Raw genomic sequence first — 27,580 nt, forward strand, 5'->3', positions numbered from 1 at the left:
GTTTAAAGTACAAATCTGGAGTTGTAATTTGCATAAAAATAAGCAAAAATGTGCAGTTTTGTGTCAGTTCTAACTTGTATATTTGTCAAATTGAGTACATATGGGTTGTTTCAGCCCTAAGTAAACAGAGGGGGCATTCGGAGTCTCTCAAAGGACCCAATTAATGAAGTAGCCCGAGCAACAGATAAAGATACGTTGATCTTTTCACTCTTTTCTCATTTATCATGGAGCATATTGCAAACACGGAGCAGAAAATGTGCGTTTTTAATTTTTGAAGCTTTTGGCTCTTCTGGTTTTGTTATGTTGCTTGGAAACTCCTCCGAGGTTCCTGAGACCTCAGTGAAATTAAGCGTCCTATTTATTTTGCTTCTCTTACAAGGGGCTGTAGTTGCAGGTCTCAGTTGCATCTTCAGGGTCATACACCCCTGTTCCAAGTAAAAGTTTTAGTTTTCTGCAGTAAGGATAGTATAGATGGAAATGACTAATTAGATCAGCGCACATGTGGGAGTTCTGGCAGAGAAATGGACTGGAAGGTTGGTGCAAAAAGCTGCGCTTTTCCGTTTTAAACTGAAGTACAGAAAACTGCTCCACGTAGAATCTGCAGCCTTTTAAAGAGACTTTTAAAGATTTCCATATTTAAAATGTCTATTTGGTCATGCTGGAAATCATTGGCTTGTAAAGAACTATTTATTTTGCATCTTACTCTTATGATGCTTGTCACATGTAGCTGTCATTCAAAGTAATTCTTAAGAGCTCTTCAGGGTCTCAGAATCCTAATTATGGGTGTCTCAACTGGGTAATTTTGGATTTCTTTCACAGTCTGTAAAGTACATGTTCTTGTTTTTTTTAACACTGATTTATTCTGAAAGTTTGCTGTCAGGTTGTGGTTCATACGAGCCTAATTAACGGCTCTGTTCAGGCTCATTTGGTCAAAGAATACAGAAAACCCTTTTTTTTTTGCATTCAAAGCAATTCATTCATATGTCACTGCCTACAATTGCAGGAGCTCTGATGCAGAACCAATTACTTTGCCCCAAGGAGGGGAATTGATCGTTTTTTTCTTTTTAAATTAAAAACTATGTGGTAAAGTAAATAAGTGTTAAGAAAGGTCTTACAGTCACCTTTTTGTTTTGAGTCCGTAATTGAGCATAAATGTCAGAGTGTTGTAATTTCTCTTCAAGGTTGATGCTTTTACTTGCATCTTTTGTTGGGAAGAAATAACTTAATAGGTTTAATAACATTATTATTCTGTCATTTATTGTTACAGAGAATTAACCATTTCCCAGGAATGGGGGAGATTTGTCGGAAAGACTGCCTGGCAAGGAACATGGCAAAGTAAGTTTAAAAGAGAGCAGGAATATGTATGTATGCATTCTTTAAATCGCATTCACGATGGGCTGATAGTTAATTGCGGATGAAAAAAAGAGTTATTTAAAAAAAAATAAATTACCAGTATTCCTTATGTTGTTTGTAGAATGATGAAGAACCAGCCTCAGGAGTACAGCTTCATACCTAAAACCTGGATCTTTCCTGCTGAGTACACCCAATTTCAGAACTATGTGAAGGAACTACGCAGGAAACGCAAGCAGAAAACTTTCATTGTGAAACCGGCCAATGGTGCCATGGGCCACGGGTAGGTCTTTGGTGGATGATGATGATGGTTTTAATTTGCTTTCATCCAGATCGGCTTACTATCTCTCTTGATATCTGGATTATTTCCTTAACCAGTATGTTACTTTTCTGAATTCTTGTATACGATGCCACAGGGGAGGCATTATATAATGTCATCTCAGTACTGGCAGGCTGTGGACATCTATTGACATGGTATTTTTGGGCTACATGGAGTTGTACTGAAGCTGCAAAGCTAATTTTCATTTTCCACCACTTAAACCTGTCTAGGGAAGCAGTCACAGTTAGTATATATCTAAGAGCTCCTGGCTGATGCTCACATGATATGGAGACTACTCCATCTCTAGAATAGTGTGTGCAGGTCTTAAGTGTGATGTTAATCTGTTCTGTTTCATTTAAAACATACCGGAACTATTTTGGCCGAAGCAAACCAACACGTCGGGCTAATAATCAGTTTCTGCAAAATCCATGAAGTAATTCAGACCTCACTTTTGTAATCGCTGAATGCTTTCCTAAGTAATACATGCTGTTTACATTAAATTGCTCAATTGTGTGGCAGTTAAAGACAAAAAAGAACGTGTTAATGCGTGTGGTGTGGAAGCAAAATATAGTCGTAATTTTCTTTACGACCTCATGATGGATCAAATCGACTAAACAGTTCTGTTATTTCGCAAGGCAGGCGGGCAATTTTAGCATTTTTTTAATTGGATGAAAATCCAATTTGTGTATGTTCGCTTTTCCTGGGGTTGTGTGAAAATGGAAGAACCTTTTTTTTTTTGAAATACAGTGCACTTATAATTTAGGCCTATAGATGGAGATATTGGTATTTGTTGGTTCCAGGCTGTTTTCTTTTTGGTGTCCTTCAGGTATACTGTATAAAGATCACCACTTGCGTTATTGTATTTTAAGCTTTTATTTATTAAAGAATGAAACTCTGGAAAGGCTGAATTATTACAGTGCATTAAGAAAGTGAAGGATAATTTAAGGTGAGTTGAGCATGGGCTTCTGGTGGAGGATGAGAGATTAAATTTGAAAACTCAAAACGTGATACAGGAAATTAAGTTATATCTTGCCGTAATTTATTTCCAGGCTGAAAACCAAATGAAGTTATTGTTTATGTCTGAGCTGAAGCTTGTTAAAAAACATCAGGTTTAAAAGCACAGTCCCAGTAGTGTCTAGTTAAACAGCCAGCCAGAGTGCGTTTTGATTACCCAGCATCAGTGCTCATCAATCATGTCCTTTAATTTACAGGTACATCTACAAACAGTTTTAAACCCTGTCTGGATATTCCATACCATAATAGATTTTTTGCATACCTAGGCTAATAATATTTCCAAAAGAATTTAATTACACTTCAGACGGAATAATCATTTCTGCTAAAAGGAGTATACACTTTTTGAAATGATAAATAGAATACTTTTTCCTTTTTATCCTTAAAAAATGGTGTCTCCTTTTCATCTGTGCTTTGTGTTCTACCCAAATGTTTAATGGTCTTCTTCTAATAACTTTTGTAGGAAAGTTATTTTGTTTTTTTTTTTTTTTTTTTTTTAAAAAAAAAAACAAAAAGATGAACTAAAAATAATTGCAAAAAATGTTGACTAGGATGTACTCAAGTATAGTTTTTTTCGAGTATTTTTGTGAATTATTTTGTATGATGGGCCTGTTGGTTGCCAAACCACATACCCCAGACAGGAAAAGAAGCGCTCTGCCATTACTTTACAGAAGTTGAACAGGAAACTTGGGGTTTGGCTTTTTGGTAGGAATCCTTAATACTAACTGGCAGTTTGAGAAGAGGGGAAAGAAGTTTACAAGACTTAGTTTAAAAAGTTGCTTGGTGGGAGTGGAAAAGTTCTTTTCTTGTTAATTTATACAGCCAAAAGCCATACACAGAATTTTTCTTTTTCCTTTCCATTGGTTTTAGGTTTTAAAAGGGTGGTCTTAATTAACAGTCCTAATAGTAAATTCTTTTGTTTTCCTTGGACAGCTTGTTCATCAGATCTGAGAAAATACATTTTCCCATCTTTATTACTTTGTGTGGAATGGCCTTTTTATATAATATACAGCATAAAACAAAAAGCCTGTGTTTGTTTTGTGTTAGTAAATATGTCTGTTCAGTGGTAATTTCCCCCTGCTATTTGTGACCCAGGCCTCCCTCGTTCGTCTCTTTTTGTCGACTGTGGTGTGCTTATTTTCCAATCTGAGTGCTGGTGACAAGTGGCCAAAGCAGAAATGTTTTATCAGCGAGTGAAATGGAGCAGTATGTCTGTTCTGATTATGCCATTCATAGTGAGAAACGCAGCAGAACAGGCCCGAATATGGTTGACTTAAGACCAAAAGAATGGCGGTGAGCCTGGATGTGTGGCATTTTTACTGCATTCCCCCCCATTCTTGTAATCCAGATTTTCTAGGGTTGATGGTTTGGTTTTCTCTCAACGTTTTGTCTTTAGTCTGTTTCGGTGATTCTTACGATAGCTTCGGCAGATGATAGGATTGCATACATTTCTCTTGTAGGATCTCCTTAATAAGAAACTGTGAGAAACTTCCGGCTCAAGACCACTTCATTGTCCAGGAGTACCTTGACAAGCCATTCCTAATGGAGGGCTACAAGTTTGACCTGAGAATCTACATCCTGGTCACGTCCTGTGACCCACTGCGCATCTTCCTATACAACGATGGCCTTGTGAGGATGGGCACAGAGAAGTACCACGCACCTAATGACTCGAATCTGGTGAGGGGGCTCAATGTGCCAGATGTCTCATTAAAGATTAAAGCTTTTCCTAGATTGCCGTGTTGCCCGCCGCAGCCCACTCTATCGCATGCAGATCAGATTCTGTTACAAACTGTCTGACACATAAAAGTGGTGCCTGACAGAGTGAGATTAATGAAGAATCTCTTAGTCCCATGATTGCAAAAACAAAGACCCAACTTGGGAGGGTATAAAAGGCAAGGGTAGAGGTTAGGGAGAATGTTCGATTTCTACTTGCCATAGATCCAGCAGCAAAAAAAAAAGGCTGGACTGTTGATGAATACGTACAACTGTTTGAAAGAAAATGTGTAGAGGAAAGCAAATATCTTACTTCCCTCTCTGGGGTGGACTGGTGCAGGTGGATGGCGCTATTACCTGTGATGATTTCCTTGGTGCCCTCAATGGTGCAATTGAGCTTAATTCTTTTTTTTTTTTTTTTTGCCCCCTCTCCACACCACTCAGAATCAGCTGTACATGCACCTAACAAACTACTCCGTGAACAAGCACAATGAAAACTTCGAACGGGACGAGACCGTAGACAAAGGGAGCAAGAGGTCCATTGGCTGGTTCACGGAGTTTCTCCGCACCAACGACTACGATGTGGCCAAATTTTGGGGAGACGTCTCTGTAAGTGTCCCTTCAGTGCATTTTGTGATGCTTTGTGTATACTGACAGTGGTGCATGTGACTTTTCCTTAAATAATAAAACCTAAGTGGAGTGGGTTTAAGAGTAGGCCAGTTGTTGAAAGGTTGGTATGTGCTCACACCTTTCCAGAGCAAATACAACAAATGCATCTAAAAATTAATTATCATATTGGGTGACCTCATACTTAGTTTACTATTTTCCCTCTTTAGCCAAAAATGTAGCTTTTTAAAAGCTTTTCAGATGAGGGAAACAGTGGCTCTGTTTATGCAGTTACACACTTAACGCTAAATGAGCTGCTTCTACTCATAAAAAAGACCTCAAAGAGCCAGAGATGGTTAGCATATGCTTTCTCTTCCCTCTGATGGGGGTGGGAAGTGGTTCTGGTCTGTGCCGGTTCTGTGCAGCTGCCATACAACAGAAAGAGTCTTTCTCTACGCTCCGTTCTCATCCCTGGACCGACTGTGTCAGCTGGATTTTGTTCCAGCTAATCTCAAAATTAATTAGGCTTGGAGGAAAAAAAAATGATCTATATGTCACATCTATTAACAGTTACATGTTGCAGGTTCCTTTAAAAAGTGTTGCAGGTGTATGTGGGCTAATAGGGTGACGTTGTTTTGTTCACTTGATTTAGTTAAATTACGACACTAGCACAAGGCTAGAATGGCATGTGCAACCAATTTAATTAGAATTAATCAATCACTCTACCTAATTTTTCTAAGGCTTGTACTATTAAATAATCAAATGGAAGAATTTGTGAAAATATTTGTCTCAGTACTATGTCTTATTTATTGTGGTTATTGAAATGTAAAATATTAAATATTTTTTCCTTATGTTTGTTTGAGTCCAAAAATATAGTAGAATGAACTGAATAATGTCAGGATATTATAGCATTTATCATTTCTGCTTAATAAATACTGGTGATGGAAGACCAGCCAGTATAGGGGGTCATCAAATCCAGAGCTGAGACTCAAAAAAAATTTATACTTGTGTCTTTCTTTTCTACTGTGCTAAAGAAAGGCCTCTACTCCAAGGGATTGTGGGTCAACCTTCTCATGAAGGGAAATGCTCAGAACGTTTTGTATGATTTTGCAATGACGCAGAGATTTATGTATGTAAGTTTGCCTGCAGTGGGAGTGCTGTGTCAGTGCTGTTACAGATTCAAAGTACAAATGTTGATGAAACATAGTTGTAACAGTTGCGATGTGTTGTGTCCCTGATGAGGAATTGTTCTGCCACAGGAACTCGTGGTGAAGACCCTTATAGTGGCCGAGCCACACGTCCTCCATGCCTACCGAATGTGCCGCCCTGGTCAGCCACCTGGGAGTGACAGTGTCTGCTTTGAAGTGCTGGGATTCGACATCATCCTCGATCGCAAGCTGAAGCCCTGGCTTCTGGAGGTATGCAGGTGCTGGTGGGCCGCAGGGGCCCATGCTTGCCAGCTCTGGGTTTATCAGCACTCCAGGGATGATGCTTTTCCCAGTTACTATCCAAAAGAAGTAACAGCTGTTTTTCTTCCCACTGTCAGGTAGGATACAGTTTTCTTTAAAAAAAAAAAAAAAAAAGAGGAAAAAATCCACAAATGTGTAGGTTTATTAATGCTGTTACTTAATTAGAATTAAGTAGCATCGCATGGGGATTCCACATGCTCAATAACCAGTTCTTTTCCACTGTAGCAAAAACTTTTTAAAATCTTGAAATTTGTTGAAAGGAACATCTGCGCAGTGGGAGTACTTCTGTAGCACCTTATATAGCATTGATTTGAAATTCTTTGGGGCAGCAGGTGGCATAATGGTTAGCGCTGCTGCCTTTGGACTCAGTGGTCGCAGCTTTGAATCCCACCTCCTACTGTCGAACTCCTGTGCGAGGTGCTTCCTGCTCTGAATTGCTTCATTAAAAATGAACCAGCTGTATGAATGGGTAAATAATTGTAGGTTGCTTAACGCTGTAAGCAGTTTTGGAGAAAAGTTCCAGCTTAATACAAATATCATGGCTAAGCGCAGGTAGAGTGGAATCGAAATTATAATTCCTGCAATAGTTGGCTGCCGTTACTATTTTAATCCTTTAACAACTGCTTGTGTTTAATGGGCTACTTCTGTCCAAGCATTGCACCTTGTTCAAGGGCACTAGAGCACAGTGTCTCCTGGGACTCAAACTGGAAACCTGCAGGTGACGAACAAAATCTTTATCCCTAAGCTACCTACATCGTTGGTTAAATGTCATCTTGGGTTATCCGCGAATGCCATTCATGTCTCAGATATTTAGATATGCTGTTGAGCTTGTTCTCGCTCTCCTTTATTGCGCGGTATTAATTGACGCTGATACCAGCGCTCACTTCTTGCCGTTGTCAGAAACGCAACCCCGTCTGTGCCTTAGACCCTGGAGACCCAGCAATATTGCTAGGTGGTTGTGCCGGATCATTTTAAAGCAGAGGGCGTCCTCTGTGAGGTGCATTTTTAAACTCAGCATTGCAGTGTTTACATTTTGGGTGATGCACTTGAAAACACATGCCATCTAGAGTGGGAGTGAAAAAAAATGAACTGCTGGGTCTCAGGAGGTTATGCCTCCCGAGTTGTTCTGTTTCTGCTATGACTGGCTAATAAGCCGTGTAAGCCCGAAATGTATACAGAATTTGTAAAAACGTGGAATTCACTTCACACGTCTCATACGTTGCCGGTGTAGCTTGAGCCGCAGAAACCTCGGTAGCATAGTTTTGGCAGCTAAAATTTGGAGATGTTTTGCGATTTAATTTAATGGCAAACCACCGGTCCTCATCAGTAAACCGTCACAGGAGCGCTGTCCTGAGCAGTCATCAGTAGCGCTGCTGGGATTCTTTCTGGAACAGTCTATTCTGTCAGATTACGTCTGCCCCGTCTGCAGCGTCTCCAGTTACGCTGGCGATGCGTATATGCAGGCATCAGTAAATTGCACCGATATGTTTTAAACCCCAGAGAGGATAATGCTTCCAGGGTAGGCCACCCTCCTGAACTCCTTGCGCTGGGTTCATGTAGTGCTAGCTCTTGTGCGCGTGGCCTTGGATGCATGTGCAGAATATAGGTCAGAGTGGCAGGTTTCCCAGGCCCGCTGTCCCGCCAATTCAAGCTCTCATTCTGTTCAACGTCGTTCTCTCGCGGCGCGCTCTCTGATCCAGGCCAGGTTTTCTCTTTTCCCAAACCGACGAAGGCAGCCAAAGCTGACCTAAATCTTTTAACCCAAAGTGCTGCAGCTCTTTTTTTTTTTTTTTTCCTCTTTTTTTCCCCCCCTACCCACAGACTGACTGAGGGATTTGAAATGCCTTTTGGGATAATTGTATTTTTTTTTTTTTTTTTTTTAAACTATTTTTATAAAATCAGTTCAAAAGCTTTCTTTTAAAAAAAAAAAAAAATGTTTATCTGCATTTGAGCAGACTCATCGCAGAGCCCATCTCGTTGCTGTCCGGTTTTGCACGTTTTTTGAAGTTGAATGTCAAAAGGACGTTCAGTGAGACACGCTGGGTGATTGCTAATGCCTTTGGTCCCGAACTGCGAGCCCTGCATGTTAGAAAATGCAAACAGCCATGGATGCAGTTGTTACACTTCACCGATAATGATACCCTCAGTACGCTGCCTGTCTGCCATAAATCTCATCAATTAACATCCCCGCAAGTTCTGCATGGAGAAAGCAGCTCCTTTTTCATGCTACATTTGCAACAACAGCAATTTATTTAAAAAATTCAAGTGTTTAGTCTGGCGATGTTTCTGGGCAAAGTATCCTCTAACCAGCATACATAGCGCTTTACTCGCTGGGATTTTGACATTTTTTTTTTTTTTCCCCCCTCTTCTTTTTGAAAAAAGACCCAACAGGCAAATCAATACTCCCTGTGAGTTTGTCTACTGCTGTCCTAATTTGTGCTATTCTCATTTTGTTCTACATGTATATATTTGTTGATTTCATGACAGACAAGAAATGTATAGCTCACAGTTTTAAGGCAAATCTTTGCTCTGTTTAAGTGCTTGGCTTTCCAGACTGCTCTGGTTTCCTTGCCATGCCACAGTAAATTAGACAGAGCCTCTGATGCCTGCAGTGTTACTGGATGTTTTCCTCTTTTTTTTAACCATGAGACTACACTGTTTTGGCGACAGGAAAATTTAAAGGTAGAAATGGAACTCGAGGCTGAATAAATTCTGAACATGTACCTGAAAGGTAGATGGTATCACATAAAGTAAAATGTCAAATACGTTTCTCTTCCTGGGAGGGTGCCTGTCCAGAAATGGGCATGATTACGCTCTACATTCTGAAATTACACTGAAAAGTCACTGTCATTTTGACATGGTGCTTGCATTGGTATAGTCTGGCAAGCAGTTCTGATTAGGGGCGTAGCACAGATTTCAGCTCAGTGATTTGAAAATTAATAGGCATAAAGGAAATCACAGATGCAGGGGGGAATAAAAACTCACAATATCCACACTGGAATAAACACATACCTATGTTCTCAAGACTGCTAAAGATGACAAAACATTGTTTTAGCATGTATCAAAATAAAATGAAGATTTGGAAGGGAAACTTGTTGGGTTGGCAGGATATAATAAGGAAAGATGAGACAATGTGTGATTCCTACTTTGAGAGCTTATGTGTTTATTTTTAAAAAAATTTTCCCCCCTTATTTTTTATTGGCCTTTTCCCTTATCAGTTTCTTTCTCTCAATGACGTCTGAAACTTTGCGTCTCAACAAAAAGACATAAAGCAAATGTAATTCTCAGATCTCCTCCTCCAACCTGAGAAAGCATGGTATTATTTGCATCCATCAAGCATTTCCTTCACCATTTATTTAGTGAGCATCAGTGGCCTGGACAGCAGTCCACATGTTAATCACAAGCAATGACTGGGGGGTCAAGAACAATTAGTGGGCCTGCAACAGCAACCCAGTGCCGCACCCCTCCATCACCCCAGGTTGTAGCTCTTAACTTCTCACTCACTCAAGTGTTTCCATAAACTGACCACATTGAAGCTGTTAAGGTGGCATTACAAATAATGTTACAGTAGTTGACGGGAACATTTTTTGGGTGTACAGCTGGTAAGAAAAGGCACACAAGCAAACTGCCTCTTTAAATCACACCCATGTTGGTTCTGCTGGAGACTGATGGCAAGATTATTTATTTATTGTCTTATGAATCAGCAGCAGTTCTGTAGTCGGCATGACTAGTCATAGTACAAGTTTTCATGTTCAGCCTCATTAATGCCAGATTGCACTGTATTTGTTGGAGAATGGAGGTGGGGGGTAACGAAAATACAGCTGGCCTTCTACATAAAAAAAGTTTCAGATAGGACATGTGCCCAGATAAAATCTTGCACATGCGTACAAACGCGTAAATGCACATACGGATGGACAGATGCACACACAAAATGAAAAAAGTAAAACAAAGGAGGCTGTGTTTCCTTTTTTGTTGTTTCCAGTGTGTTTTTGAGTGCCCCAGATGGAAAGCCATGTCAGATTTTTGTAAAAGTCAAGCCAGCTGTTGTCTCGAAGCGCTGGAAGTCGATGGCCTAATTGCCCGCCCTCTGGGGCTGGAGCCGCGAGTGATTGGCATCTAATGAGCCAGACGTGGGTCGGGCGTGCTCAGGGTGTTTGTTGGTCGGATGACAGCTCAGACTGCACCCTGCGGTGGTCATGCCACTTCCCTCCTCCCGATTGTTTCAATATGAGTTTGTTTGTCCTTTCCTGAAAGCCAGCGCAAGCCAGACTTCCTCCCCATTCCCCTGGAATGAATAGGCATGATTCGCAACAGCGAGCATAAACAAACGGCCTGTTTTATGGGCTTGCAGAGACATGCTTTTGATCTTGTTGGGGTACTCGCTGGCCTGGGATGGCTGTTTTCCCCTGTAGATGTGTGGCATACTGAAAGGTTAGCTTTAAAACCCCCGAAGTCACAGCAATGCTTGAAATGTCCTCAAAATATCCTTTACTTACTGTTTCACATCATGGACTTAATAGGTTACAGTTGCATAACTATGCGCAGAATAATATGTCATCTGCGCACATGTAATTGAGATGGAAGGCCATGAAGTCGAGACTTATTATTTGCATGTACGTATATTAAAAAAGCTTCAAAAATAACGAAAACTATGTTTTGAAGTATTGCAATGGAAATGCTACCGTAACTAGTTGTAATTTGTATGCTTTAAGTTTCTTTGATAATGTTTTATGTATGAAACTGCAGTGGGTAGCGTAGTTGTTACCCTTGTAAACGAAGGACCCGAGTTAAAATTCCATTTCTTGGTGCAGAACCCTTAATCGTGGTTCTTACCCTGAATTGATAATAGATTAAAACTGATAATAGTAGAAATTGCTCTGGTGAATAAGTGGGTAAATGATTGTGAACAGCATAGTATACAAACGTAATATTAGAACGTTTCCTTGAACGAAGTCAGTTGAATAAATATAAATTTATATAAATACATAAATTCAAAATAATAGTTTTCATAGCTTTCGTGCCGACTTTGTACTAACGCTGTTACCATTCTGAATGGTATTACCTGCTGCTGTAGATGGCAGTATTTGCCTCCTTTATACAGCAATGCCTTTGAAACTGGCTTGCTGAAAACTGAATGTTTAAAATTATTAAGTATACATGCACATCCATCTCTGTCTTTGTTTTAAAAATGTAATTGCCTTTATTTTTCATGGCCCTCTCATTCAACGATTAGTCATATTTTCAATAAGTTTTACGAATCTTTTTTCTTGGTTAAACAATACAAACCACACCTCAATTTGGGCATTTATCTTAAGGGACTGCTAACAATGTGTGGTGATAACCATGAAAGTATTTCTGTCAGCATTTTGAGGTGGATTTAGAAGATTACACACTCTACTGCTAGTTTAGTAATTTGCGAGATCATGATAAAGCTGGAAAGAGAATTTAGTTTGTCCATGAGAGCAAACCTGTTATACTGCATTTAAATAAAAAAGTATTTCTGTACTTATAGTCATTTTTATGAGTAGTCAGTTACATATTTTTCAAGTAATCTATCATTTCATATGTGTTGTGGAATTATACTACGTGGCACTGCTTATTTTCATTGAGTCATCATCAGATTATGTATAAATGTATTGGATGTGCAGTATTATCCTCTGGGCTTCAGACCACTAACTGAGATTGTTTGTCTGTTACTTCAGCGTATACTGACACCAAATGTTTACTATATCACTGGGCATATTTCACAGAATGTATACAGACAATATCTTAATCTTCGAAGTTATAGTAAAATTGCAAGGTTATGTGTGTTAATTTTTATAGAAAGGTGGGGAAAGTTCTGGATTTATAGATGTAATTTTGCATTGAGCCTAGGTTTTAGTGGAGAACGAGAGCGACAAAGGATGAGTTATATTGTTTTGGCACATTTATTACGAGTGTTGATTTCTTTTTTTTTCCCTCCTTTTGTCAAATATATTTGAAGATTGAGGTATGGAACGGAAAAGAAACTTTCATCTTTTTATCTGACATTTTTATTGAATGCCTATTTGTATGCACTGCCTTTAAGCCCCTGCCAAAGACACTTAAGGAAATCACGACACTGTTTTAAATGCTACAGGGGTTCATTAGCCTTAGACTTCCTCGGTGAGAAAGAGACTGGTAGGCTGCCAGCCCTATTCTTTCTGGATGACAGATTGACACTACAAATCACACAGAAAAATTAGACAGAAGAAACAAAATCACCAGGATTATGCAGGGCAATGGTATTATCCATAGTCCAATGCCCTTGTTTTTTTTTTTTTTGTGTTCTGAAGGGAATGCAAATACACTTTGTTGAACCCTGGGTACGTTCAGGAGACAAGAGATCTACTCTCTTCACTTACTGGGAGTGGTGAATATTAAGGGACGCCTGTTAAATGCCTGACAAGATAAATCTCTGGGGCTCCCCTGTTGCAAAAGTTGACGAGCTTCCTTTGTTATGTTTTGCGAGACTGGCCATCTGCAGAATAGTTTTCTGTCTGCGGGTAACATAGCACCTCTCAAAGCAGGGGACACGGAAGCCCCTAGAGTTACGGTCAGTACAGTAGATTCATTGATTTAGCACGCTGCTGAAAGTTTGTCCTGCATCCTCTTCTTTTCCTTCTCCCCGCACACAGTTGTGATGTAAATATTATCTTACAGGCCGCTTCCAAGTCTCACACACATCAGTAACCACCTTTGTGTTGGGGATTAGCGTCCAGCCGGGGTAGATTTACTCAGGCCCGGAGAGGATTTGTGTGTCTCCCCTGCAACAACGTTTCCTAGGAGCACGAGGCCTTGCTGCTTCTTTCCAAAAGCTCCGACACTTTGCGTTTAATGGCGGGATCCACATATGTCACATCTGGAACATATGAAATACCCTTATTTGGTTTTCACGTTGCTGTGTGCATCTGAATGCTTTTGCCAAAGCTAGTCGTATGTAAAATTTACAGAAAAAAAACATTGGAAATGAAATTGTTCATCGCTTTTCAGTGTCTGTTTTCGTGCGGTATGTTTGCTTTGTGTGAAGTTTTTATTCTTAAATGGGTGATGCAAGAGAAGTGTGAGTGCTGTGCAAGCAACCCACACATCCTCACTTATTTATTTTTTTAGAATGTGGTTTTAATTTTTCCTATTCATCAGAACAGTCTCGTTCCATTTTAGTGCTGTGCGAGAAGCAGTAAGGAAGTGATGAAGGGCGGTTGCCAGCAGTGAAAAAAGTTACTTCATTGCCTGAGGACTGTAAAATGATCCAGTCTTTAGCAGAGGCTATGGCACTTGGGGCAAACTGTCATTTGAACTCCCTTTTAGGTAGAAATCAATTCAATCAGCATTCTTCTTGATATGTTAGCCCCTTTGTTGTATTCAACAATCCCCGAGCCATCCGGAGGGAAAAAAAAATCAATTTTGTCATTTACAAATAATACCTGATACCTGAATTCAGGACACTGACAGAATTCCAAATGACAAAAAAAAAAAGGGCTCTTTCTTGAATTCCCAGACTTTGTCAAGATTTCAAAAGTTTGACAGTAAAGTGAGTAGAACATACTGGGAGCACTTTTGCTCATACTTGACACCGGCGGTAATTTTCAGCGGCGAGTGACTGTTATTGATGTTCCGGAGCAAGCAGTTGTGCTGGCTCTGGCCATCTCCAGCACGATGCTGTGTTTCATGGGAGAACAGGGGGCAGCAGTACTCCACACATGGAGGAGTGGAACTGCTGTTCTTGGCATGCATAGACAGGCTGGTTGGTCAGATGACAGCTGCCCAGATAGGATGAAATTGCAGAAGAGAGGTCAAAAGTCACTTAATGGGCCACTTACGCCATGTGCGCAAGCACAGACGCATGCTCGCTCTTGCATACATTTTATGGTACTGTATTGTGCGATTGGATTTTTAATGGAAAATGAACCATCTTCCAAACGCTGCATCCTAGATAAACCGTGCACCGAGTTTTGGGACAGACCAGAAGATTGATTACGATGTGAAGAAGGGTGTCTTGCTCAACACACTGAAGCTGCTGAACATCAGGTATGCCCTGTCACGGTGCTTTGTACGCGCTGTCAACGTATCACAAAACGCATCCCTGAGGCCCTATTAAGAAAGAGGCAAAAGTTAAATAAAAGGCTTCCATTTAACTTTTAGATGTACTTTGTGCTTCCAGTTTGATCAATTATTTCATTTTATTTTTGCTGAAGAAACTTGACTCCTTTTATGTCTGAAATACCTTTGTCTTTTTTGCAGTATAAAAATGCCACAAGCCAGTTTTTAATCTCCTGTTTACTTTGTTGTGGAAAGCACTTTATAGCCTCTCTGCTTTTGCGTTTTGCATTACGTAATTAGAATTTGTAAAATGCAAGAAATTGTAAAAATGCACATCTTATATTTAGACTACCGATTGCATGATTTATGGTCCATAAAATCAGCGCTTCTGTGTCTGACTTGTAAGTTAAAATGATAAACTTAACAGAATGCTGTGTCTATTGATCACTGCAGACCCCGACCCTGATACTGATAGTATTCCCAGTATATGTACTCTACAAAGCTAAATATAGGCCGAAAAAACAATGGCCGTGCGTTAGAACATAGATTAACTGTATTGATTACATGGGTTTAATGCATTATATGTAGTAATGAAGTCATATTGATCTACATTTATTTTAATATATAGACACAATATGGTATGAACAAATTTTTTTTTTCTGAATTTAAAAAAAAAAAAACTGCTTTTTAGACAATGCAGATCTCGTAATATTACAAAGAGAACACACATGCATTGTAACATAACGGAAAATTTATTATACTGTATATGCAATTATTACATTATAAAGGATGAATAAAACTGGCATCTGCATCTAGTTGTAGTATTATATCTGTTGAAAATGAACCCAGTCGTGTAGATGTTTCATAAGTGAAATGGTGAAGTAAGAAGGACCCCAACAACCAAAGGTGTCTTCTTTAAATGAAATACTATTTCCTGTTTTATTTGAAGTTCAGCACAGTGTGTCAATGCATTTGTAATAGATAGACAAACGTATTTTTTTTGCTCGGTATACTCAGAACACAGTTTGGTGTGGAAGGTTAGCTGCACTTCGTGGGCACTGCCTTTATTTACCTTTCTGTACACTAGTAGGACTGAGCTCTTGCTGTTGGCCTGCTCCGATTGCAGGGGAAGTGACAAGAAACGGAACCTGGCACAGCAGAAGGCCGAAGCCCAGCGACGGCTGTACGGGCAGGGCTCTATGAAGAAGCTCTCCGCTGCCTCTTCCGAGTGGGAGAAGCAGAGGCACACGCTGGAGAGGAGGAAGGAGGAGTTGGTGCGCTCTGGCTCCTGCTCTGGACGCTCTCTGCCTCTCTATCTGTCTGCATCCAGCTGTGCAACGTTGTCACTCTGGGTGTTCCTTTCCATTTGTTTTATTATGTTCTGTTATCTGTAGAGCAAAGGGGTTTTCTGTATGTCAGACATATGTCTTTTAGAATAGTAAGCTGAGCCAAGATTAGTCTCTTTTTTTTTTTTAAACAATCTTTATAAATGTTTCGCTTATTTTGGATGGGGTTGTTTGTACAGCCTGGTAAATTGTGTTTTAAGATGAAATGGAAATGGTTACATAATTTTCAAAGTCATTAAGATGAAACCATGAATTATAATGGGGATTATTGTTGACCTTTTCTCATTTATTGCTTATCATATATTAAAATCAACAACATGGGAGAAAACCCATAAAAATAATTGATCAGACCTTTGTATGACATGAGAGAGCAAGTATAATGTAAGTGTTTGTTTTGATCTTAATAATCGCCCTAATGGGGAATGTTTTGCTCTTTACATTTTTATGCAGATGAATTTCAGCATTGTGCAACAAGAACTTTTTTTTTTTTTTTTTCTTTCTTTCTTTTCAGAAAGAGCGACTGGCTCAGGTCCGCAAGCAGATCTCCAGGGAGGAACACGAAAACCGGCATCTGGGGAACTACAGGTAGGGAGATGCAGACTGGAAGTCTCACAGGGACTGATTCTAGGTTCTACTTACATTTATGGGGTCACTTAGGGAGCGTGTTGCTCCCAGGAGAATAAATAGTGCTGAAAAGAATGTTAGGTCTGTGAAGAAAATGGAAGGGAACTAGGGTGAACAGGTGATATCTGAAGCTCCTGTTAGCATCCTTCAATAGCTGGGAGCTTTTTGTTAACACTTGGAGGTAAAACCATCACTGAGGACACTGTAATCACTTTCTTCTGTTGTGACATAAGACTGGCAGTCAGAAGGAGTGGAACTCCCTGTACTGTACTGGATATAATTTGTGTTCACTTTGTTTTGAGCGTCTTAGTTTCTGTTGCTGTTTTACAAGATTTTGTGGTTGTGCTTAAAGAGGCCACAAATTCTTTTTTTCTTTAAACCTGCTGTCCCTCTACTGTCTCCCACTGTATGCTCACTTCTGCCCCACAAATAGGCACAGCTGATAATGATTTAGAAAGACAAGGTACTGGCCATTAATGTTTTTAAAATCTGAAAAGAACCAGAGGCCATCAGGTTATTTTCTTTTTTTTTTTTTTGCCAACAGTGGCTGGGAATAATATACCATGATTCAAGGAAAAGTTAACTCTGCTAGAGGTGTACATATGAAAAGAGTCTCGGACCTAACTCCATTGATTTATATTAAAGTTATGTTAAATACTGTTTAATGTGGTCCTTTGAAGACTTTTTGTTCTAACAGAATCTTACAGTAAGCCTTAGCTACATGTACATCCTACATAAAATTTTTAGAATAGAAACCTGCATATTTAAATGATTATAGCACTTCAAAGACAGAGGATGAATACAAGAAGAAACCTTTGAAATAGGTCACTTTTTAGCTGATGTTATTACTATTTCCAATGTCTTGGCATCCTGAAAACAACTATGAAATATGCTGAAACATGAATTTCTCTGAATGTAGGTCGTAGACAGATTAGGGGACCAAATGCACTCCATATAACAGCAACGATATGACTTTAGAACATCCGGTATAAATACTTGCTGCATAAGCTTACTTCTTATATGTATAGGTCTTAATGGATGGATGTTTAATCTTTGCATCTCTGTATTAACACAGCATAATCTTTATGTTTAGGACACGTCCCTTACATGGCCAATACTCTACACACAGACTCTTGATAATACAAGTGGTTGAGTTAGAGATTTTTCGAAGATTTAAGTATTATCTGGTATATACATTTATTTTAATTACATCTTCTTCCCTTACCCATTTTCTAAACCTTCTGTGGAGCAAAAACAGCCTGTTTTTCAACACATAGCTAAAAGGTGGTAGAAGAATGCATACATACACTTCCATTAACTGCCTGTCTGGGTTGTGGACTATCCCAGGATGACTTGGCACTTGGCAAGGAGGGATGCACTCTATAGACATGCCAGTCCACAGTCACAGGATAGCCACACGAACATTCACTTTGTACAATTTAGCACTGCCTTTTCACCGGGAACATATATCTTTAGTCTGTGGGAAGAAACCCACACTGGCACAGGGAGAACATGCAAAGTCCACAGACTAAGCTGGATTTGAATCTCCACCTGAACAGCCCAAGGAGGCAACATTGCTACATTTACTCATTTAATGAACACTTTTCTCCAAAGTAACTTGCAATATTAAGCTGCATACACTTATTTGCCTGTTTATACAGTTGGGCAGTTTAGGATAAGTACCTTGGTCAAGGGTACTACAGCTGAAAGGAAGATTTGAACCTGTGACCTTTGGGTCCCAAGGCAGCAGCTCCAGTCACTCTGCTACCAGCTGCCCCAGCTGACCATGTGCTGGTCTGCTAAAATGCATCCAGACAGAACAGGAGTGTGGAAGTGCCTTAATTAAATTTCCTTCCACAATGTTTCCAATTTCTGTCTGGGTGGCTATCAATAACAAGATGAAATATGTTGCAAATTAATACTGATTTGAATCTTTCAATAAATGAGTTATTTGTAGTTCTTTTGAAAAAGAAGTTTTATTTTTAACATCACTTAAAGATAATACAATATAAAAGTCTTGCAGAGTATGTTTATAGTAGTATTTGCCAATTTTACAGAACCTGGATAGCCTGTAAATAAATGGAGAGATATCTGTATTATTAAACTTTCATTGCTTGTGATAAAAATGGTAAAAGTCATGTTGGTGTTGCAAACAGATTTCAGGTGCCAACTGGGTATGGGGAGCCAGTGTATGGCTCTACCAGGAGGTCTGACTAGCAGGGCTCTACACAGAAAACATCAGCCTCCACCATCAAAACCTTAGATTAGCATTTGATAATGCTCCCCTGTAGTTATTGTTTATTAATGTATTTATTCTTTTTTCCCCCAACAGGCGTATTTACCCCCCAGATGACAAGCTGCTTCTGGAAAAGTATGAAAACCTCCTTTCAGTTGCCTTTCAAATCTTCCTCGCTGGGCGTGCGGCCTCACTTCAGAAGGAAATGAATAATCCTCTGAAGCGAATGAAGGCATGTACCCTGGGTTCAACTGGCTTTAGTGTTAGATGGCACATGCAGGTTTTTGCTTCTCCTCAGACTCTGCTCACCTAGAAAAAAAAGAAGAAAATGGCAACAAAGTATTGTGACTCTACCTTGTAATTGTCACCGTGACCTTGGTTGCAAACATCCATTTGAAGTTCTGAAGACATTGTATTTTTTTTTTTTATTTTTAAACTTTGTTTTTAACCATCATGCAACCATGCAATGTGTCCTTCTCTGCTTTCTAGTACTTTTTGTATGTCTTCCCTCTCTCCTGCTATTATTTGTTTGAGGTTTTTTGTTGAGTGAGCCTTTGCGAAAAGTCCGGTATCTTTGTTTGAAAAGAATTTAAAAAGGTGACAGACTCATTGTATCTCAGCTTCGGCTTAGTTTAGTTTCACTGTTTAGGGTGTATTTGCGACCCTGTTATTCAGAGCAGGAGATTTGGATGGCAGTTCTCAAGTAATGTTATGCCACTGTTTGAGGGCCTTATGTGATCGACGTTATATTCAAGAGGAAAAAATTGATGAAGTGCTGAACCTGAAGGCTTTCTTGTTTTTAAGGAGAGGCTTAGGAGGCTTTGGAAGGTTTTATTCGTAGGGGGTTGCAGATGGAGCACAATATTGGCCTCCTCTATTCCATTATTGTGCTGAGGGGGGTGATGGCTTGTGTGGAGTCTATCTGCAGGAGATGACTCCTGCCGAGCGAATGTCTGGTTAGGCTTGGTAATAAACAGGAGATTACTGTGTGCCAACACTGTGTTAGCCCCTGACCTTTTGCTCTGAAATCTTGTTTGATATTGACTCTTCTTGGTGAGCAAAATCCTGAGGATTGTTAATGCTCACCATTCCATACTACTGCAAGTTGCCAAAAGAGAAAAAGTTGCATATGTATCTGACAGCTGGACTGATTTGGTATCTGTAGAAAGCTGTGATGACTCTGTAACACTGGTGTGATTTTTTAAAAAAAAAAAAAAAAAAAATGGTTTTTATACTGTTGTAGGAGGAAGACATCTTAGATCTCTTGGAGCAATGTGAGTTGGATGATGAGAAGCTCATGGGGAAACCAGCCAGGCCGAGAGGGCCAAAGGTAATGTGCTGTTGGTCATTCTGCTTTACAACATGCTATGTCTGCTGCACAATCCCAGTTATAATTGGAGGACACTGGTAGGACTTTGTTTCCAGTATTAATGTAATTTTCTGGGGTTCACAGTTCTTCTAGCAAGGTGCTTTGCAGTTGAAGAGGAAAACACATTAAGTACCAGAATAGTATTATTAGGGTGGTGTTCAAGCATATTAAACCTCTACATGGATAACTGCTCGTTCCGACACAATTGCTTTTGTTGAAGCTAATTTGTGCTTGTCACTTTCAACTCTATGAAGTGTAAGTTGATTTCAATGGCCCTGCTGGACTTCTCTGAGTGCTCAGACGGATATATGCTCTCCCTGGGGTGTATTATGAACCATCTGGAAAAATCAGAGCAAGAAGAAATGAAGTCATTTAAATACAGTACATTCTTTCTTTGCAGTCCTACTTATAGGGGAAAAAAATATTTAGAACATTAAAAGCCGTCAATCTCTATCCTTCTATGTGCAGTGATTGTATTAGCATACGCCTGTGATCACACGCTGCACATGATTTGTGGAGGGGGGGGGAAAAATAAGCAAAGCAAAATTAGCTAATGAATACCAGATGCGATTGCCTCATTGGTGCCAACAATGTAGAATTGATATTCAGTTTGGTTAATTTTCCTGTGAAGGAAATTATTAATTCATTTGTGCCAAAAAATAAGCAGAAACTGGGAGGAAGAGGACGGTTGGGTGCTGTTTGTATTGAATTAGTGTGCCTTTGCTGGTAGATTTATCACTACAGATTTGACACTTCCCTCATCGCGAGAGTCAGCAGGCCTTGTACTTTCCCTCTCTAACAACCGTTTTTTCTTGCGTGAAGTGACAAACGTTAATTGGAAGCGGCCGGAGGCTATATCTGTTAACGATGGGACTATCTCCTGATTTCTCTTTTTCAGCCCCTGTCCTCCATGCCCGAGAGCACGCCAACACCAAAGAAGCCAAGGGATGGCGACAGCAGCACTAGCAGCTGCAACAACAGCAGCTCCTCAGAGTCGGAGGACGGTGAGAAGGAGGACCACCTGACGAAAGGGGAGAAGCGGGTCTCGTACGACCTGGGAGACAGCAAGTATAACACATCTGAGCGCTCCAGTAAGAGCCCCTTGCACCTCTGTTTTTGCCACACATGCTAAAGGAACAGTCTGGGGTTTAGAGGTGCAGTGGTAGTATTTATTACCAGTTGTCAGTTAGTGCTGGATGTTCAATATTTCCTGGGCATTCCCATTTCCTCATCTATAATATTTTATCCTGTTAGCCGATATTCCATTCTTGATGTGCTCCAGATGTTTATATTTCCTCTTCTATTGTTAAAACAAAACGTCTACCTTGGTTGACACAGCATTATAATGCCAATCAGTAGATATACTACTTGTGGTGATAGTTTAATAGGTCAGCATTATGCTTTTTTTTATTTATGTCTTTATTCAGGGTACTGGGTAAATTCCCTCTAGAGAAAAATTATGGGTATATACTACTTTAATACAGGAGGTTTTTTTTATGTACAATTATTCCTATAATGGAAAAAATCTCTCTAAAACAGCATTAGTTGCATGACTTTCTTTATATCGTTTATGAATGGGGGGAAAAAAAGGAAAACATTGGGAGAGTAATAAGTTGATCCTTTTAAAAAAAAAAAAAAATAGCTGCTTAGTGTAATTTTGGCTCTGATTTCTAAATAATTAAGTGAAATAAATGAATGGTGTGTAATTTGTTAGTACGCTGGTTCCCCGTGTTATGTATTTTTAAGTTACAAATTTTTTAAAGATTTTTAGTTTGTTTTTAATTGTATTTTTTTTCACTGTTATATTTTCTAAAATTTCTATGTTGCAGAAAGAAAGCAACCTTCATTTTCATGCTCAGCTGTTAGTTGACAGAAAAACACATTCAGAGTAGGACCGTGGGACCATCTTTCTTCAGTTCCCTTTCCCAGTGTTTACAGGTCATATCTGGTGTTTGCCAGAGCTGGTCATCAGTAACAAGATGATGAACATTGCACATGTTTATGGGACGAATTGGTCAGCATTCAACATTGAATAGGAGTTTGTGGAGAGAAGGTATTATTTTCAGTTTTAAGTAAATTTGTTTTGTTTTTAATTTTACTGTAGCTCCAATTTAATAAAAAATGTTCCAAACATTTCATTTTAACTAATTTTATCTATTATATCCAGGATTTTTAAAGAATCCAACCCTTAAATAAATTGATGGGTGTCTGTTTTATTAAGTTTTATTGATTTGTGTAGGTAATAAACAGTTCAAACTGGCCAGAAGCTGACGGTTGCATTGTAATGGACTGAGGCACTATGCTGTTGGGCTGGGCTCTGGACCACCAAGACACCGTTGGACAAATGTTTCTAAATAATGGATGATTGGCCTTGCAGAGTTGTTTTGTTTTTTTTTTTTTTTATTTTTTTTTTTTTTTTTTAAATTGTTGTTATGGCTTTATCTATGTTTTATTCATAGCCTAACCTGGGCGTAATTGGAGGGACAACTGTAACGTTTAGCTTTTTTTTTTTTTTTTTTGGATTTAAGAGTGAAAGTGACTCTGGAGTTAGAAACCCAAAGGATTGCAAAATTACTTCCTTTTCAAGTTCTGTATTTAAGTTCAGGACCTGGTGCACAATTTAAGAGGTTTGGTTGCAGCTCTGGCAGTCTATACAGAAACCACCTATTGCTATTAAGCAGTTCCTTTCCCTCTTTCATGTTCATATACTGTAGCAATATGCCATATTATATAATAGAATATTTGAAACTGGATACATACTGCATTATGTGGCCATGTTTTAGAGCCTAGCACACATCTCAACCATGTAAAGAGAGTTTGGCAAACATACAGTACATTTATTTTTTATTTATTTATTTATTTATTTATTTATTTATTTATTTATTTAGCAGACGCTTTTCTCCAAAGCCACTTCCAATGAACTCTATGTAGTGTCATAAAATTATCATTTGAAGTACTGTGTATGTCAAAATATATGTCTGAAAATATGGAAAATTTTTACATTCTTCAGGCAGTACTAACTGTGTACTGTCCCAGGGTATCCTTCTCTCATATGGGCTGAGGAGCTTTATTTGTACAACTGACCTACGAGGAGATATTTTTTGCTTCATGATGAAGGACAAAGAAGTGATTTGGCTGTAATTCCGGTAGCATGCTGCAGTGACTTTGACTACCCAACTCTCTCTGTGCCCATCTGGGGGTGGACTAAGCTAAGCTCTATAATGCGTTACATTTGGCAGCATCCGTCCCTCAAGGTTCACCAGTGGAACAGCAAACACTGGCGCCTGGTCAAGCTGGAGGACATTCAATGTTGACCCGCTGGGTGACGTGTGTGGGCAAAAGCAGACTTTCTAGTGTTAACTGGAGCACGCACAGACTGAGCAGTTAAAAAATATGCATGGTTTTGTAATTTTTATAAAAGGCATCCCCAATGAGTTGTAATACGCCATTGAGATGATGACCTCGGCACCAGTGTGTAAAAGGCAACATAGAGAGCCTGTAGTCAACACAGTTTGTCGTCTTTGTGTGTCGCTTACTTGCATAACCGTATTGTTTATTGCTGTATTCAGGCAGGGTGCACTGGAAGCCACCCATCAAGCCTGTCAAAGCCACTCCCTCTGCCTCCCCAACGCTCTCCGGACCAATGCGGCGCTCCATCTCCTGCCCACGCTCCATCTCCTCCTTGACAGCACAGTCGCCCACGAACGAGTCCCGCACATTCATGCCGAAGCCCTCTACACCCACATTACGGCCCAATTCTGCTTCTCGGTCCCACTCCCTCAACCGGAGCGGCTCTGCTTGCAGGGTACCCCACAGCAACAGCCTTGGGACTATCCATTCCAATATGGCAAGTCAGACAATTCCGCATTCTACAACTATACTTTCTCTGTATGAATGACATTACAGGACCTTCTACTATTAACAATTTTGTTACCACTTGGAATTCTGCGTATTTAAAACCCACGTTGAGTGTCTTCAAAGAATAGCTTTGCGTAGTGCCCTTAAACAAATGAAGTCCAAGGGCTATTTCAGATTTTTTTTTTTTTTATAGAATAAATCTGAGCATAATACTTTTGACCATTTTAAAATAAAATAGTATATTAGCAGCTCTTCAGAAATAACATCAGTTTGATTCTAGAACAGCTCTGAAGCACAAGCACTTTTACAGCACTATAGGATATCCATTTTTTAAAAAGCCACTAGAGTGTAAGGTAGTTATTTCTTACTGTGTCTTATAAATACTACACATTTTCTGAAAATGTTGGCAGTGCTTCATGTTAATGAATTTACATTTTATTCCTTTATTTCTTGCCCCTGTTTTGTTTTTCAGGGAGAGTCCTTGCTGAACCTTAGAACTAAAGAACAGGAGGCAGAGCTGACCCGGCAGACCCTCACGGCTCTGAATGAGATGAAAATCCGTTTCCCGGGAAAGAGTGAGGAAGAAGCAGAAATGGTCCTGGATGAAGTGAGTGTCTAGTCTTTTCAGCTTTTCTGTATTACCTCCTTTTTCCCCATTTTTTTGCAAGATATGCTTCGGACAGGGCGGCACAGCAAGGTAGGGGGTAACGCTGTTGCCTCACAGCTCCTGGACCATGCGTGCAAATCTGGCCCAGTGTGTGGAGTTCGTTCTCCTCACATTCATATGGATTTCTTCAATGTGCTCCAGTTCCTCCCAACAAATCAAAGATGTTTCAGGTTCATTAGTGACTCTGCATTGGACACACTGTATTTCTGAATGAATGACTGCGTGTGATTGCCCTGCGATGGACTAGTGTCTGATTTGGGGTGTGTCCTGTCTCACACTTTGTGTCCTGGTGTAGGAGGCATTTCTCTGGACCTTCAGGACCCTGTTTGGTCAAATAGTTCCTTGTGGAATGAATAACTTAATAAGGACTTGACATTTTTCTTTCGTGCTCTGTGGAATGCTCCTTGTTTATTTAGAAATGGCCACTATATTTTTAAATATGTAGTACATAAGTTATGCTTCTCATACATTAAAATATATTGGTTAAAGACATTCTTAGAAGCCATTAAGAAGGCATTATGTTGGATAAATCATGTACATAACTGATGGAGCCAAAGATGGTTGAGGCATATAGAATCCTAAAAATTGTAATGCAAATGAAAAAGAAAATTGCATCTTGTATAAGACTGTATTGAACCACATTTTGTTAATACAAGACTTTTCAGACCTTGATCTTTTCTCTCTTAATCGTTGACTTAAATCTATAAATCATTTTCCTCTTTATATTTTCTCTCTGCTCTATGATCAAGCTCAAATTTTTATTTTTTTTTTTAAAGAAAGAAAAATCTCATTCTCCTCTTTAATGCCATCTTAAGAGGTTGCTGTTTGCCCTTTACCAAAATGGAGTAAAAGACATTTAATTAAAAGTTGGGACCTTCCTTAACTTCTCTAGTGCTGAGGCCTTCTGGTTAGTCTTCCACTTGTGGTGTCTTTAAGAATATTACAACTTACTTGGAATATTCCAAGTAAGGAATGTCATTCACAGTCGTTTGCATCTCTTGGCTGGAGTGTAGATATTAGAATGTAACATTTTTTTTTTTTTTTTTTTTTTTGTCTTAATTTGTTAGTACATTGTTTTCTTGTGGAAATATGCTTGCATTTTTTAAAATCTGATTAGAAATTTTTACATTGTTTTTGTCTGTATTGCAATTGAATATTTTAATTTTTTTTCTTTATTTTGTTTAATTTATGTTGCCTTAATACGACGAACAATTAACATACTATATACGGTTTACAATCTTAACGTTGCAGCTTTGTCTAGGACATCGCTTTTCAAATAAGCCAAGGCCTGTGAGCTGAAATGCTCTGTCACTTGACTGTTGAAGTTTTATATTCCGTTTGGATATTGTGATATATACACACACACACACACATTTTCGAAACCGCTTGTCCCATACGGGGTCACGGGGAACCGGAGCCAACCCGGTAACACAGGGCGTAAGGCCGGAGGGGGAGGGGACACACCCAGGACGGGACGCCAGTCCGTCGCAAGGCACCCCAAGCGGGACTTGAACCCCAGACCGACCGGAGAGCAGGACTACGGTCCAACCCACTGCACCACCGCACCCCCTATTGTGATATATTAAGGATGTTTTTATTCTTAAACCTTGAATACTGAAAGGAATGCCCTTTTCACTTAATTTCAGAAAGGAATCCTAAATATACTTATGTGTATTGCTGCAGCAAAAATATTTTAGAATGACTTATTGAGCAAACTGCAACAGAAATGTTTTCTGATTGAACACATTGTTCTAATATGTTAGTGGAAGGAAATAAAATAATTTCAGCCAGTAATGTAAATTGTTTAAGCCAAATTTGAGATGAATGGAAGGAAACAAATTATTTTTTGAACTGGCAAAAATAAATAGATAGGCATTGGAGTTTATGCTCTGAAAAATCATGAAGTATAGAAATATAAATGAGTCAACTCTTGTGCACAGTAAAAGACCTACATGGAAATGGTGAACCAACAAATATAGCAGCTTTAATTCAGTACAGCACTATTTATTAGGCAGTGCCTTAGTCCAGTTAAAGCTGTTTACATTCTTTACACCACTCCTCCCCATGGCACATACTGTATATAGCTCTTACTGTGTTTGAACCTAGATTATTGCTTCCTTTTCAGATGGATTTATTTGCACCCATTTTTGGACTTCGTAAACATGCAGACTCCTTTTATGGCAGACTGTAAAAGAACGATGAACTGTCTCCACCCAGTTTTTACTTTTTATCGTTTTATCAACTACTGTTTAAGAAGTACATCTGTGCCTCTATTTCACAATCAGTTGCTAATCAGACCAGCAGTAATGAGCTTTTTCTCTTTTACATTATTGATTAAAACCATTTGCATTTTACTTCTGAGGCTGTTAATCAGTTGTGTTATACAATTAACTTCTACACTGTGGCTGCTGACTGCCTTTTCACCTTTATTAGTTTGTCTAGGAAATGTTGTCAGTTCCACATATAGTGGGACACTATCATTCTTCAAGTAATATCGTTTGTTTTCTTCTTCCCGCATGAATGGGTAAAGCACAAAATATGCACTCCTACCCTTAAAACTGCTCATGTTAGGCATCTTTCCAGAAGTTATACTGTAAATGCTGCGTGAATATGCAGGTTGATGTATAGACAGTATGCAGTGATGGTATGAAAAATCTGTGACACCCTTCTGAGAACTCCAATGGCAACAGATGCCTAGCAAATGTGGGGGCGAAGGATGGTGGCTTTGTTGCAGGAATTACAGATGTTTTTTTATAGCCAATGACCAGCATGCTAAATAAATTCCTTTCTATATAAAGAAAATGGCCGCTTTGTGTGTGCCATCATTTGTTGCTGTACTGGAGTTTTTGCTTTGGCATCGACATGTTTCTACTTTGTAGTTTGCAACAAACAATTGAAAGCTCTTCCTGATTTCATTATGGAAAAAAGTAAACAGTAGTTTTATTGCGTTT

General features: G+C 39.3%; 1 protein-coding gene across 3 annotated transcripts in view; it reads left to right on the top strand.

Annotated features, from left to right (window-relative positions):
* Nucleotides 1-27,580, top strand: part of ttll7 (tubulin tyrosine ligase-like family, member 7) — a 54,173-nt gene that overhangs the window by 18,994 nt on the left and 7,599 nt on the right. For all 3 annotated transcript variants that reach the window (XM_018734323.2, XM_018734320.2, XM_018734322.2), the window contains 13 exons: nt 1,268-1,335; nt 1,475-1,633; nt 4,141-4,357; nt 4,838-5,002; nt 6,259-6,417; nt 14,423-14,517; nt 15,656-15,803; nt 16,387-16,460; nt 18,832-18,967; nt 19,979-20,065; nt 21,003-21,195; nt 23,674-23,951; nt 24,435-24,569. In XM_018734323.2, the coding sequence (XP_018589839.1) occupies nt 1,268-1,335; nt 1,475-1,633; nt 4,141-4,357; nt 4,838-5,002; nt 6,259-6,417; nt 14,423-14,517; nt 15,656-15,803; nt 16,387-16,460; nt 18,832-18,967; nt 19,979-20,065; nt 21,003-21,195; nt 23,674-23,951; nt 24,435-24,569 (1,914 nt within the window). The remainder of the gene's footprint in view (nt 1-1,267; nt 1,336-1,474; nt 1,634-4,140; nt 4,358-4,837; nt 5,003-6,258; nt 6,418-14,422; nt 14,518-15,655; nt 15,804-16,386; nt 16,461-18,831; nt 18,968-19,978; nt 20,066-21,002; nt 21,196-23,673; nt 23,952-24,434; nt 24,570-27,580) is intronic.

The sequence above is a fragment of the Scleropages formosus genome, chromosome 9, assembly GCF_900964775.1.
Source record: "Scleropages formosus chromosome 9, fSclFor1.1, whole genome shotgun sequence".
Classification (NCBI taxonomy): Eukaryota; Metazoa; Chordata; class Actinopteri; order Osteoglossiformes; family Osteoglossidae; genus Scleropages; species Scleropages formosus.